The sequence below is a fragment of the Heptranchias perlo genome, chromosome 12 (assembly GCF_035084215.1).
Source record: "Heptranchias perlo isolate sHepPer1 chromosome 12, sHepPer1.hap1, whole genome shotgun sequence".
Lineage (NCBI taxonomy): Eukaryota > Metazoa > Chordata > Chondrichthyes > Hexanchiformes > Hexanchidae > Heptranchias > Heptranchias perlo.
Window position 1 is genome coordinate 16,330,827 of NC_090336.1, and position 13,894 is coordinate 16,344,720.

Below are 13,894 nucleotides of genomic sequence, written 5' to 3' on the forward strand. Positions count from 1 at the left end.
TCAAATATCTCTGCTAGGGGACCCGCAATTGCCTCCCTAACCTCCCATAACGTCCTGGGATACATTTCATCAGGTCCCGGAGATTTATCTACCTTGATGCGCGTTAAGACTTCCAGCACCTCCCTCTCTGTAATATGTACACTCCTCAAGACATCACTGTTTATTTCCCCAAGTTCCCTAACATCCATGCCTTTCTCAACCGTAAATACCGATGTGAAATATTCATTCAGGATCTCACCCATCTCTTGTGGTTCCGCACATAGATGACCTTGTTGATCCTTAAGAGGCCCTACTCTCTCCCTAGTTACTCTTTTGCCCTTTATGTATTTGTAGAAGCTCTTTGGATTCTCCTTTGCCTTATCTGCCAAAGCAATCTCATGTCCCCTTTTTGCCCTCCTGATTTCTCTCTTAACTCTACTCCGGCAATCTCTATACTCTTCAAGGGATCCACTTGATCCCAGCTGCCTATGCATGTCATATGCCTCTTTCTTCTTTTTGACTAGGGCCTCAATCTCCCGAGTCATCCAAGGTTCCCTACTTCTACTAGCCTTGCCCTTCACTTTATAAGGAATGTGCTTACCCTGAACCCTGGTTAACACACTTTTGAAAGCCTCCCACTTACCAGACGTCCCTTTGCCTGCCAACAGACTCTCCCAACCAACTTCTGAAAGTTCCTGTCTAATACCATCAAAATTGGCCTTTCCCCAATTTAGAATTTTAACTTTTGGGCCAGACCTATCCTTCTCCATAGCTATCTTAAAACTAATGGAATTATGATCACTGGTCCCAAAGTGATCCCTCACTAACACTTCTGTCACCTGCCCTTCCTTTTCTGTTTTTACCCCTATTTAAATGTTTACACTGATTATCAGCAAATATATTTAGTGCCCCAATTTTAAGGAACATTTACAGCCCTGATTTTTATTTTTTACCACATTAATTGCCTCGATTTTTGGAAAGATCCCCCTTGTACTGCACAGATTTTGCTTCCCCCTATCTTTTGTAAAGAATCTTACAACACCAGGTTATAGTCCAACAATTTTATTTGAAAATCACAAGTTTTCGGAGGCTTTCTCCTTCGTCAGGTGAATGTGGGAATCCTTGAACGTTTCGCATTTATATTCAGAGAACAATACCTGGTGATTACAGATAATCTTTCCAACTGCCCGTTGTCAAGGCAATCAAAGTGTTCAGACAGAGAGGTGTTACCTACAAGACCACCGAATATACAAACGGCCAGATCACAAGACAGAGAGAGAGAGGGAGAAACATCCGAAAGGAAGAGAAAGACAGAGAATGACCCGTTGTATTAAAAACAGATAACTTTTATTCGCTGGTGGGGTTACGTGTAGCGTGACATGAACCCAAGATCCCGGTTGAGGCCGTCCTCATGGGTGCGGAACTTGGCTATCAATTTCTGCTCGACGATTTTGCGTTGTCGTGTGTCTCGAAGGCCGCCTTGGAGAACGCTTACCCGAAGATCGGTGGCTGAATGTCCTTGACTGCTGAAGTCTTCCCCGACTGGGAGGGAACCCTCCTGTCTGGCGATTGTTGTGCGGTGTCCGTTCATCCGTTGTCGCAGTGTCTGCATGGTCTCGCCAATGTACCATGCTCCGGGGCATCCTTTCCCGCAACGTATGAGGTAGACAACGTTGGCCGAGTCACAGGAGTATGAACCATTATGGTTCCTGAACCATTATGAACCATTATGACCCAGTACTCCTGTGACTCAGCCAACGTTGTCTACCTCATACGTTGCAGGAAAGGATGCCCCGGAGCATGGTACATTGGCGAGACCATGCAGACACTGCGACAACGGATGAACGGACACCGCACAACAATCGCCAGACAGGAGGGTTCCCTCCCAGTCGGGGAACACTTCAGCAGTCAAGGACATTCAGCCTCCGATCTTCGGGTAAGCGTTCTCCAAGGCGGCCTTCGAGACACACGACAATGCAAAATCGTCGAGCAGAAATTGATAGCCAAGTTCCGCACCCATGAGGACGGCCTCAACCGGGATCTTGGGTTCATGTCACGCTACACGTAACCCCACCAGCGAATAAAAGTTATCTGTTTTTAATACAACGGGTCATTCTCTGTCTTTCTCTTCCTTTCGGATGTTTCTCCCTCTCTCTCTCTGTCTTGTGATCTGGCCGTTTGTATATTCGGTGGTCTTGTAGGTAACACCTCTCTGTCTGAACACTTTGATTGCCTTGACAACGGGCAGTTGGAAAGATTATCTGTAATCACCAGGTATTGTTCTCTGAATATAAATGCGAAACGTTCAAGGATTCCCACATTCACCTGACGAAGGAGAAAGCCTCCGAAAACTTGTGATTTTCAAATAAAATTGTTGGACTATAACCTGGTGTTGTAAGATTCTTTACATTTGTCAACCCCAGTCCATCACCGGCATCTCCACATCATGGCCCCTATCTTTTGAGCTGTTACTGGCCCTGTTCTGCTCCAAGACCGACTCTGGTAGATTAGATATGGATAAGGGGAGCCAGAAAAATAGTGTTACATATTAAGGCCAGCAAAAGCAGGTCTCTTAACATTGAAACTCCTATCACAGCATCACCTGTAACATGGAATGTTACGACTTACCTACCAATTTTAAGATATTATGGATTACCACTTTATGTCTCCGCCAAGACTTCTGCGCTGGTTTAGCTAGCACAAGGGTCAGATGTTTGGAAAAGGGCTTTGAGTAGGAAGGAGGGGTGCAGGTAAGTACAGGGTAGGTAGATCAGAGGACAGAGGTCACGGGATCAAGGGTGCATTGGAGGGGAGGGCGATGAGACAATGAGGCCCAAAGCTGTAAGCTTGAGGCACGACCACTACTAATATGAAACCAAAGGAACAGGAGACAGTCCCAGTGCCAATCTGGCAGCTGGAAATGGGTCGGTGGGTAGGCCTAATTGCTAAGATCAATTCAGTACTACCGAGGAAAGGAAACAAGGTAGGTGGGAAGCGGGCAGGCCAAGGCCCAAGTCCCAAAATTGGAATCAGGCATCTACAAATTGGTCAGGGGGTTCGAAGGGGAAGGGATATCTGGAAGTTGGGGTGAAAGACCCAAAAATCTTATTTAAAAACACACAAAAATGGGGGAAAGAAAGTCCATGAAAATGAAGTGAAAAAACAAAATGGTGGCTAAGGATGGCCTTTCCCATTACAAAATGTTGACATTTTGAAACAGGGTTTTTCCATTATAAATGTTGACATAAAAAAGTGACTCAAAATTATTGCACGGCAAGATTTTTAATATATTTTAAATCGACAGATGTGTAGATTGAGGTATTGGCCTATGATCGACTGCTTTTTCATGAATTCAAAACCATCTTCCTTGTTAAAATTTGTGCGAAACCTCAGTGTCACAGCGGGGTTATGTGTGCGCTGTGTCTGACAAAATTGTAAAACGGTTCATAAAGAACAGGTTTACAGTTTCATTACAGATAGAAGAGGAAACCTACCCCCACAGTAGTTCAGTTTACACATAGTCCAACACTTCTTATAGCTCCACAAATGATTTTCCACACACATTTATCCTCAGGTTAGAACTGTAATAAGGCACTGTGACTTTGGAGGAGGAGGAGGAGGAACATGAAGAACCTGATGTGGCTGAGGAAAGAGAAGATGTGCAACAAAGCCCATGAGGACATCAGGTGAACAGCCAGATGATGGGAGGTGTTGGGAGGTATCTCTAATAGGGAGGTATATTTGTTAAGGGTCATAACAGGCAAGTCCGCACATCAGCCAGAGTACACTGTGTTATCCTGCTATCGTCTCCTGCACAGTCCCACAGCGGACAAGAGGGAGAACGTAGCCCTATATGTCTCGACATTAGATGCTCTTGTGGGCAACTGTGCAACAGGGGCTCAAGCATATGTGGGAGAACTAAGTCCAGATCACTAAATGTTCTGGAATATCAAATGCTTGTTACAGAATCCTGCCTCTTGATTGATTTGATGGAAACACTTGTGAGACTTTAGCAGTCCTTCTCTTTCCTATGATGCCATTCAGACGTCCGTTGAGTTAGCTGAAGGCCATCTGGAAAACTATTTTATATAGCTAGCAAGTTTATAACGTATGGATAAAGTAATGCCCTGTGCTCCTTTCATGATTTGTTGTGTTTTTGTTTGGTGTTTTGCTCTGCTTAGCTGACTTCTATTTGGTGCTGTTTACAAACTGGGGCCTTTCAACACTACATGAGTTGTCCTTTTCAAAAGCACGGTGTGGTTTATTCACACCCACTTGTCATGGTTGACAGACAGTCTGGCCCAAGGTCACATGATGTCACACAGAGCGATCTGTAAGGGGCGCTGATAAAACCTAACACCTGGGTGGAGGGTTAGCAGCAAACTCTTTACTGTTTGGTTAATCCAGCAGCACCGGGGTAGGTTTACTCATCAGTCAAGTGACCGAATCCAGCTGCTTAATGCTAGTCAGTGGTTTCTAACAGCAGGCTTCTTGTGAAAATGGTGCTTCAACAGTAAAGGCTGCACTTGTATTCCCGTTTCTGCTGCTAGATTCACCCCTCGTTGAAATCTTTTGCAATCAAATGATGGGTTTGTAAAAATTAATTATTAATAATTCACACTCAGAAACAAACTTCAGTCAGTCGCAATCAGTGGGACTTAGGGCAATCAAGTAGACTGAGGCTCTATAAAGGCCGGTGCTGTTAAGTCTTCCTGCTGTCAGTGGAGAGGAGCTGCTGTGCTTCCCTTATTTGTGGATTTGAATGGGGGTCAAATTTAAGATTTTTTTGATGCTGATTAATGTTTCTGATTGGGTCACTCCATGAATCTGTTAGAAATAAAAAAAAATTGTGAAAAGCGTTTATCCAGTGTGTTATAAGGAGTTATCATTCTTTATATATCTGGAGAGATTACAAGGAGTGCTGTGATTTATTTCCACCTCCACCCTTCTCATCAGTAAACTGGGACAAAGAGAAGATAGAGAGAAAGGGGGAGAAGGAGATAGAGGAAAAGATTCTGAAAGAGAGAGGGGGAGAGAGAAAGAGGCAGAGGGAGTGCAGAGAAAAAGGAAAAGAGACATAGGGAGAGAACAGAGATAGATGCAGAGAGAGAGGCAGAGAGAGAGAGAGGAAGGGGGAGAGGGGAAGACAGCTCTCCTGAGGGCCCAGTAGGCCTACATATGTTTTTGTGCAGTGGTTGTAACTGCTAGAAATTTAAGACTGGTTCAGCCATAAATCTGGGTTAGATTTGAACTTGGGCCTTGAAACAGGAAAGGACAATTTCTATCATTGGTTTATAATGACAGTTCAGTAAAATAAATTTTCTCTAAATTTACACACAGAGGAAAATATACCCCCAGTCCTGGTTCCATTCTTTTAACAGTTCTCATTTCTTATCCCTCCCCAAAGCCTCACACCATTCTTTGACCAAAGAAGATGAGCAAGTGACCTGCTCCTGAGTCTGCCCCACGATATCGCCTCTGTAACAGTAAGCGGCTGCTTGAAGTTACGGGAGAATGGCCTGCTTGGCTCATTCAAACGTACATGTTAAAAAAAAGTACTTGCAATAAATGAGCATTTTTATTAGAGGAGCAGATTTCCAACCTTTTTCCTGCCCTTGCTGGTGTTTTCATAGCTTGACATTGAGTAGAACTGTATAACAGTGTGTCAGCGAAATACAAGCTGCTGGTGTTAACCTACTCCCCCCCCTCCTCCCTCCCCTCCCACCGAGTCCGTACACTTTAACAGCCAGAATCAGTCAAAAGGGTTTACTCTAGGAGGAAAATCCCACATGTGTTGTTTTTCACCCCGAGCTGCCTGGGCATTGCAACCATGCCTCCATAAATCAGCGTCCCAACCTCTGCGTGGAACGGCCAGTAATGGAGCCCACTGCAGAGGGTCAAGGAACAGATTCCATAATAGGACTGAAGACTCTACTGAGCCATTGTGCGACACTGCTTACAAACCAGTTCCTGCCACCTCAAACACAGCAAACTGTTACATTCACAAAATGAAGGAATGGTCTCACATTCAGAAACGTTGCCACCATCAATTCAGTCCGGCAATGAGATCCAGGCTAAATGGAGAGAGGGATTGATCTAACCCTACCCACACAGCGGACACTGGGCGTGGTGGGTAGTTAAAAACAAACAGGTCACATACCCGCTCAGATCCTGATCCTTTCCAGACGTCGACGATTTTGACCTGCAGGCGGATGAGGAGCCCACCTAAAGCAGGACGGGGTCTCGTGAATTTGTGCAAATTGGCATCCTATTACGTCAGTCGGACCCCGATTGCATTTTAACCAGGACCTGATTGAATGGCAGAACAGGCTCGAGGGGGTGAATGGCCTACTCCTGTTCCTATGTTCCTAAGGGATAGGAAAGTGAGGTTGAAGAGATAGGTATTAAGGTGGATTTTAAGGGTGGGGAGAGACAGAACAAGATGGAGGGGTTTGGGAAGAGAATTCCAGAGTGCAGGGATGAGATGGCCGGAGGCTAGAGAAATGATGGTAAAATGGAGGAAGGGCAATATGTACGGCTTATCAGAGTTGGAAAAGGAAAGGGTGAGAGCGGGGATGTGGAACTGGATGAGGAGGCTGCAGAGATAGGGTGGAGTGAGGACATTGAAGGAGTTGTGAATGAGGACGAGAAATCAATGTACTACGGAAAAAGTCAGTGGAGGTCACAAGAACAGGGACGATGGATGAACAGAATTTAATGCAAAAGAGGATGTGGGTGTCAGAATTCTGGGGTTTATGGAGCATGAGAGACTGATGAGAAGAGGCTTGGAAAAATGGAGCCTGGAGGTGACAAAGGTGTGGATAAGAGTATCGTACCAGTGTAAGTGAGGTAAGAATGGAAAGGAGAAGCATTTGAAAGGAAGAAGTAGGATGTTTTGGTGGTGAATTTCAGGTCGATTTCCAACCTGTGCTGAGATAACTGATCTCAGTCAGAGTTATGGTAGAAGTGCTACAATTGACCTCAGAGTTCTTAAGTCAGGGAAGGGAAAAATCAGCCAGGGTTCCCATCTACTGATTCCTCAATGCATCTCCACCGTCTACAAGGCTCAAGCCAGGAGTCTGACAGAATGTCTAACGTTGCATGGTGCAGCTGGAACAACACTCAAGAGGATCAACATCATCCAGCACAAAGCAGTTTGCTTGATTGGCAACCCCACCAATATCCATCTCCTCCATCACCGGTGCAGTATGTATTATGTACGGGATGCACTGCAGCAAGCTCACTTCAATAGCACCTTCCAGCCCTGTGATATCTACCACCGGGAAAGACAAGAGCAACAAGGTCATGGGTCAAGTTCCCCTCCAAGTCACACACCACCTTGACATGGACATATATTGTTTCTTCATTGTCGCTGAATCAAAATCCTGGAATTCCCCACCTAACACCATTGTGGAAGAACCACTATAGCCACGCGAACTGCAGCAGTTCAAGAAGAAGGCCTACCACAACCTTTTTAGGTCATCTAGGGATGGGCAATAAAAATGGTTTTGCCAGTGCCACCCATATCCTGAGAACAAATATTAAAAAGAACTTTTGAATAACAGAGCATGTGTAGTTGCTCCAATCTTGCCACTGATGCTCTGAATCCAGTCTGCAATGAATTCTGAGCACCTTGCAGCCTCACTACATTACAGAATTGCTTTCAGAATATAAATGGGGTGTAGCTGCCTTTGCTTTTCTTCAAAGTCTTTGCAGCTTTGAACCTCCTTGAAACTTCCCTCGAACTGGAGCTAAGATGAGCTCACAGACACTTTGCTGTAGCTTGCTCCCTTCATATCATGTGTGGATACATCTGGCATGCAAATGGGATTTGAGTAAGGTCCTGTTTACCAATATTTACAGCACCCTTCATGTTGCCTTTGCTGAACTCTGATGAGGTCAAAATCTGGCATTAATGTTCACTTACCCTGTGCTCATGATGAAGAATAATGGCTGGAATAAATACATTTCACTGTGTTCCTATTCTTGGGCCATCGCACTATACATTTCCTCAATCATTGATCATCACGATTTCTCAATAGAAAGAAAGAATTTGCATTTATATCATGCCTTTCACCAATAGGGACGCCCCAAAGCGCTTCACAGCCAATGAAGTACTTATGAAGTGTAGTCACTGTTGTAATGTAGGAAACGCAGCAGCCAATTTGCTCACAGCAAGGGCCCGCAAACAGCAATGAGATAATAATCAGATAATCTGTTTTAGCTATGTTGGTTGAAAGATAAATATTGGCCAGGACAACCACTCGTCTTCGAAACAGTACCATGGGATCCTTTATGTCCACCTGAGAGGGCAGACAGAGCCTCGGCTTAACGTCTCATACAAAAAAATGGCACCTCCGACAGTGCAACACTCCCTCTGTACTGCACTGAAGTGTCAGCCTGGATTATCTGTTCAATTCTCTGTAGTGGGACTTGAAACCCACAACCTTCTGACACAGAGACGAGAGTGAAATCCACAAGATGAGAAAAAAAAATGATAACCTTTGGCTTGGTGTCAATTTTTGTCTGATAATGCTCCTGTGAAGTGCCTTGGGATGTTTTACTATGTTAAAGGTGCTATATAAATAAAAGCTCTTCTTCTTCTTCTTCTTCTTCTTGTTGCAATATTTTACATGAAAGAGGAAAGAGAATGACAGAACAACAATGGTCCCCCTCCCTCCCAATTCATGAAAAGACCCACACAGAGTGGCACATGTGCAGCTTCCCATGTGATCATGCAAACAAATGTCCTGTTCTGTTGTTTACACCATGTAAGAGCCTGGGCTGGATGGCAATATAGCAATGCTGTTGAGCTGCCAAGCTGGATTGCGTCACTCCTCGAGTCTTGGCTGCTTCACTGATGATGTGCTACGACCATGTCTAATGACCAACTGGGCCTAGCGCTGGAGAGAGACTTTCACTCTTTGAAGTGGCATACGAGGCTTGCCTCAGATCTGCAGGCTGGAGGTTAACCTCAGTGCGGCATGACTAGAGAAACTGGGATTGTTCTCCTTAGACCAGAGAAGGTTAAGGGGAGGTTTAATGGGAGTGTTCAAAATCTTGAAGGGTTTTGATAGAGCAAATAAGGAGAAACTGTTTTCAATGGCAGGTGGGTTAGTAACCAGAGGACACAGATTTAAGATAATTGGCAAAAGAACCAGTGGCGAGATGAGGAGAATTTTTTTTACGCAATGAGTTGTTATGGTCTGGAATTCAAAAGGGAATTGGATAAATACTTGAAGGGGAAAAATTTGCAGAGCTATGGGGAAAGAGCAGGGGAGTGGGACTAATTAGGTAGCTCTTTCAAAGAGCCAGCACAGGCATGATGGGAAGAATGGCCTCCTTCTGTGCTGTATCATTCTATGATACTATGATTCTATGATAAAGTGTTACTCAACATGTACCAGTTAGTGACTATTATTTGACTCGAGAGTCTCCATGGCATTAACGGTTGTTTTCAACATTTGTACTGACTGGACTCAAAAACATTTTTCTCAGAGGAGGATCCTTTTTTCCCTCTCACCAGTTTTCTCCTCTCCTGAAGGTGCTGACTCTTTCCTGATTGTTTGGTTCCATAGAAATCTGGGCGTTTTCCAGCTCAGTAGTGGCACTCTCACCTCTGAGTCAGAAGGTCACTACAGAGACTTGAACAGATAATCCAGACGATACTTCAGTGCAGTACTGAGGGAGTGCTGTACTGTCAGAGGTGCCGACTTTCGGATGTGATGTGAAACCGAGGCCCCGTCTTCTCTCTCAGGTGGACGTAAAAGATCCCATGTTATTATTTCAAAAAAGAGTAGTGGAAGTTCTCCTTGGTGTCCTGACCAATGTTTACCTCTCAACTAACACCAGTAAAAAACAAATTATCTGGTCATTGTCACATTGCTGTTTGTGGGATATTGTTGTCTTCAAATTGGCTGCCACGTTTCCTACATCACAACAGTGACTATATTTCAAAAGTACTTCCTTGGCTGAAAAGCGGTTTGGGGCACCCTGAGATTGTGAAACAATAATGATTCCTTGTGTTATTTCTATTTGTCTTTTGTAAAGCCCCTCGGGATGCTTTTCTTTGTTAAAGGCACTAGGCAGCATTGTAAGCAGTGTAGATGGAAGCATGAAATTACAGAGCTATTAATAGATTAAGTGAATGGGCAAATCTATGGCAAATGGGTTTCAATGTAGGCAAGTGTGAGGTTATCCACTTTGGACCTAAAAAGGAAAGATCAGGGTTCTTTCTAAATGGTGAAAAGCTCGAAACAGTGGAGGTCCAAAGAGACTTAGGGGTCCATGTACATAGATCATTAAAATGTCATGGACAGGTACAAAAAATAATCAAAAAGGCTAATAGAATGCTGGCCTTTATATCTGGAGGACTAGAATACAAGTGGGTAGAAGTTATGCTGCAGCTATACAAAGCCCTGGTGAGACCACACCTGGAGTACTGTGTTCAGTTCTGGGCATCGCACCTTAGGAAGGATATATTGGTCTTGAAGGGAGCGCAGCGTAGATTTACTAGAATGATATCTGGACTCCAAGGGTTAAATTATGAGGAGAGATTACACAAACTAGGTTGTATTCCCTGGAATTTAGAGGATTAAGGGTGATTTCAAGATATTAAGGGGAACTGATAGGGTAGATAGAGAGAAACTATTTCCGCTGGTTGGGGAGTCTAGGACGAGGGGACACAACTTAAAAATTAGAGCCAGGACTTTCAGGAGTGAAATTAGGAAACACTTCTACACACAAAGGGTGATAGAAGTTTGGAACTCTCTTCCGCAAAAGGCAGTTGATGCTAGCTCAATTGTTAATTTTAAATCTGAGATTGATAGATTGTTGTTAAGCAAAATATTAAGGGATATGGGGCTAAGGCGGGTACATGAAGTTAGGTCACAGATCAGCCATGATCTCACTGAATGGCAGAACTGGCTCGAGGGGCTAAATGACCTACGCCTGTTCCTATGTTCCTTTTGTTCCTACCCCTGCTTCCTCGCTTTCAGCTAATTCCCACCTCCATGTTTTACCTAGGATACCCACTGTTGTAAGCTTGTACAGCAGCCTTTCATGTGGAAATGTATTGATTGTTTCCTGGAAGTCTAAGTAAGCGATATCACAGGGCTTTACAATTTCCACTTGGGATGTCACTAGCGGGGGGGGGGGGGGGGGGGGGGGGGGTCATACCTGTAAGTTTCTAAGGGAAGGCTCTAAAATGCTGAACAGACATTTTTAAAAAATAATTTCTTTAAGACTCTGGATATTCACAAACTTCACTGCTAAAAAAAAATCAAAGTACGGGGAGTTTTTGTTTTCTGTTGCCTCTTCTATTTTGTTAGCTTGCTTATCTCACATCAGTGTGATCAGCGAATCCCTGCATCGCCTGAAGCCAGTGTAAGCACATAGTTACTGGAGCGTGTGTTTGACTGGGGCCCTGTGGGACTGCACAGAGGTAAAGTCAACCTGCTCCATATTAAACCACTTAAAACAGTGTAGATTGGGGTTGACCTTCTAAATTTCCCTTGCTTGTCTCTAATGACTCCCAGTGTCCTATCACTGCTGAAACACCACTGTTCCCCTCTCCCATTAATCCTCCAGCTGGCTTTCATTGAGAATTACAAAGAAATGACAGCACAGAAACAGGCCATTCATCCCAACTGGTCTGTGCCGGTGTTTCTGCTCCATACAAACCTCCTCCCACCCTACTTCATCTAACCCACTCAGCATATCCTTACATTGAGTTATATTGAAACTACAGCACAGAAACAGGCCATTCGGCCCAACTGGTCTATGCTGGTATTTATGCTCCACACGAGCCTCCTCCCTTTCTAACCCTCACTTTCTCCCTCATGTGCTTATCTAGCTTCCCTTAAATGCATCTATGTTATTTGCCTCAACTACTCCTTGTGGTAGCACGTTACAAATTCTTACCACTATTTGGGTGAAGAAGTTTCTCCTGAATTCCCTATTGGATTTATTAGCCACTATTTTATATTTATGACCTCCAATTTTAGACTCCCCCACAATTGGAAACATTTTCTCTATGTCTACCCTATCAAACCCTTTCATTATCTTAAAGACCTCTATCAGGTCACCCCTCAGCCTTCACTTTTCTAGAGAAAAGAGCCCCAGCCTGTTTAGCCTTTCCTGATAAGGATATCCTTCTATTCTTTTCTCCCTCATATACTTATGTAGCTTCCCCTTAAATGCCTCTTTCGGAGAATATCTCTCGGAAGCAATATTATGACCATCGTGGTACTGTCTCGAACATTATATTTAAGATAAATTGAATAATAAAATTACCCATCGTTCAAGGTGTGCGTGAGCCAGATCTGAGCTCTCACTGACTCGATCGCTTATGATGCGCAATCCTACAGAGCAGATATCACTTGGAGCGCATTGACTCGCTTGCATGTTGGTCAACTTCCATTTCTGTGATTGACTGAATTACTAGAGACTTGGTCTCCTTTATCGTGGATAGGTTAACCACCCTTCAGTGGGTGCAGGCTGACTACTGCTTCATTCTATCCATCACTAATTTCAAGCTGTGCTGGGGAACGCTGCTCACCGACTGCTAAACACCAGAATTCACCATGAACACTATGAACTCCAGTTGCCCTACATCACTCACCGTGCCCCATGCTAGCTGAGTGGACAGGCCCCAGAAATATATCCAGGATAACATTACTAGATAGCTACCTATTTTGGGGAGGGGCAGCTGAGGTGACTCACCCCCTGATTTTTTTCTCCCTCTGTGATTGGAATTACCTGGCCTGCATAGTGCAAAGAAGAAAAAAGAAGAAAGAAAAAAGGACTTGCATTTATATAACGCCTTTCATGACCTCGGGACGTCCTAAAGTGCTTTTACAGCCATTTAAGGACTTTTGCAGTGTATTCACTGTTGTAATGTAGGAACAGTTAACATTGGGAACTCATAGAGTCATAGAGTTATACAGCACGGATAGAGGCCCTTCGGCCCATCGTGTCCGCGCCGGCCATCAGCCCTGTCTACTCTAATCCCATATTCCAGCATTTGGTCCGTAGCCTTGTATGCTATGGCATTTCAAGTGCTCATCCAAATGCTTCTTGAATGTTGTGAGGGTTCCTGCCTCCACAACCCTTTCAGACAGTGAGTTCCAGACTCCAACCACCCTCTGGGTGAAAAAGTTCTTTCTAAAATCCCCTCTAAACCTCCCGCCTTTTACCTTGAATCTATGCCCCCTTGTTATAGAACTCAACAGCATAAGGCAAATGGCTAGTCACTGTGTCAAGTTCATTCCTTCCTCTAGTCATGTACAATCCACTCTATCATAGACCATACCAAATTCATTTCAACTCCTAAGGAAAGACTGCGGAAAATTCCTCTCTGTCTCCGAGTAAATAAAACTTCATACTTCTAGATCCTCCTATATAGCCTTACATCCTATATTATCCATTTTAATTGTATTCCTTGTTATAGAATTTCAGGAACCATCATATTCCACGTAACATTTAATTATCTGCCCTTATAACCCTTACAGAATTACCCAACTCATTTTCTGCAATGTACTTATGCTTTCATCAACCAGCAGTCACTTTATGCTCCAAGGACAGGCAACATTAATCTCATTCCAATTCATGATCCACTTTCAGAAAACCCAGATTGCATCACCTGAACTGCTATCACAATGAACCTCTCTATTTCTGAATGAAACACAATACATCACAAATAGAAAGAAAACAATTACCAGCATCCCATAGTGATGCTAAGTACTCGCAAAGTAGTAACTGTACCACATACGAGTATAGATTCCTTTGTTCTGTAGGATCCACTGGAACAGGCCTCGCTATGACCTGATGTTAAGCCAACTTCATTAGAAAGGGGGGAAAATCTGCAAATGGGACCCAAAGAGACAGGCATCACTGTAGATTGGCACCTTGCCAG

General features: G+C 44.0%; 1 protein-coding gene across 5 annotated transcripts in view; it reads right to left on the reverse strand.

The window, feature by feature from the left end:
- Positions 1-13,894, reverse strand: part of LOC137327844 (potassium voltage-gated channel subfamily KQT member 1) — a 699,654-nt gene that overhangs the window by 23,718 nt on the left and 662,042 nt on the right. Inside the window, exon 18 of one of the 5 annotated variants that reach the window (XM_067993704.1) lies at positions 3,260-4,806. The exons of the other annotated variants lie outside the window; for them this stretch is intronic. Within the exon in view, the coding sequence (XP_067849805.1) occupies positions 4,726-4,806 (81 nt within the window). The 3' untranslated portion in view covers positions 3,260-4,725. Of the gene's footprint in view, positions 1-3,259; positions 4,807-13,894 lie in introns of those variants that run through there. 5 annotated transcript variants of the gene reach the window in all.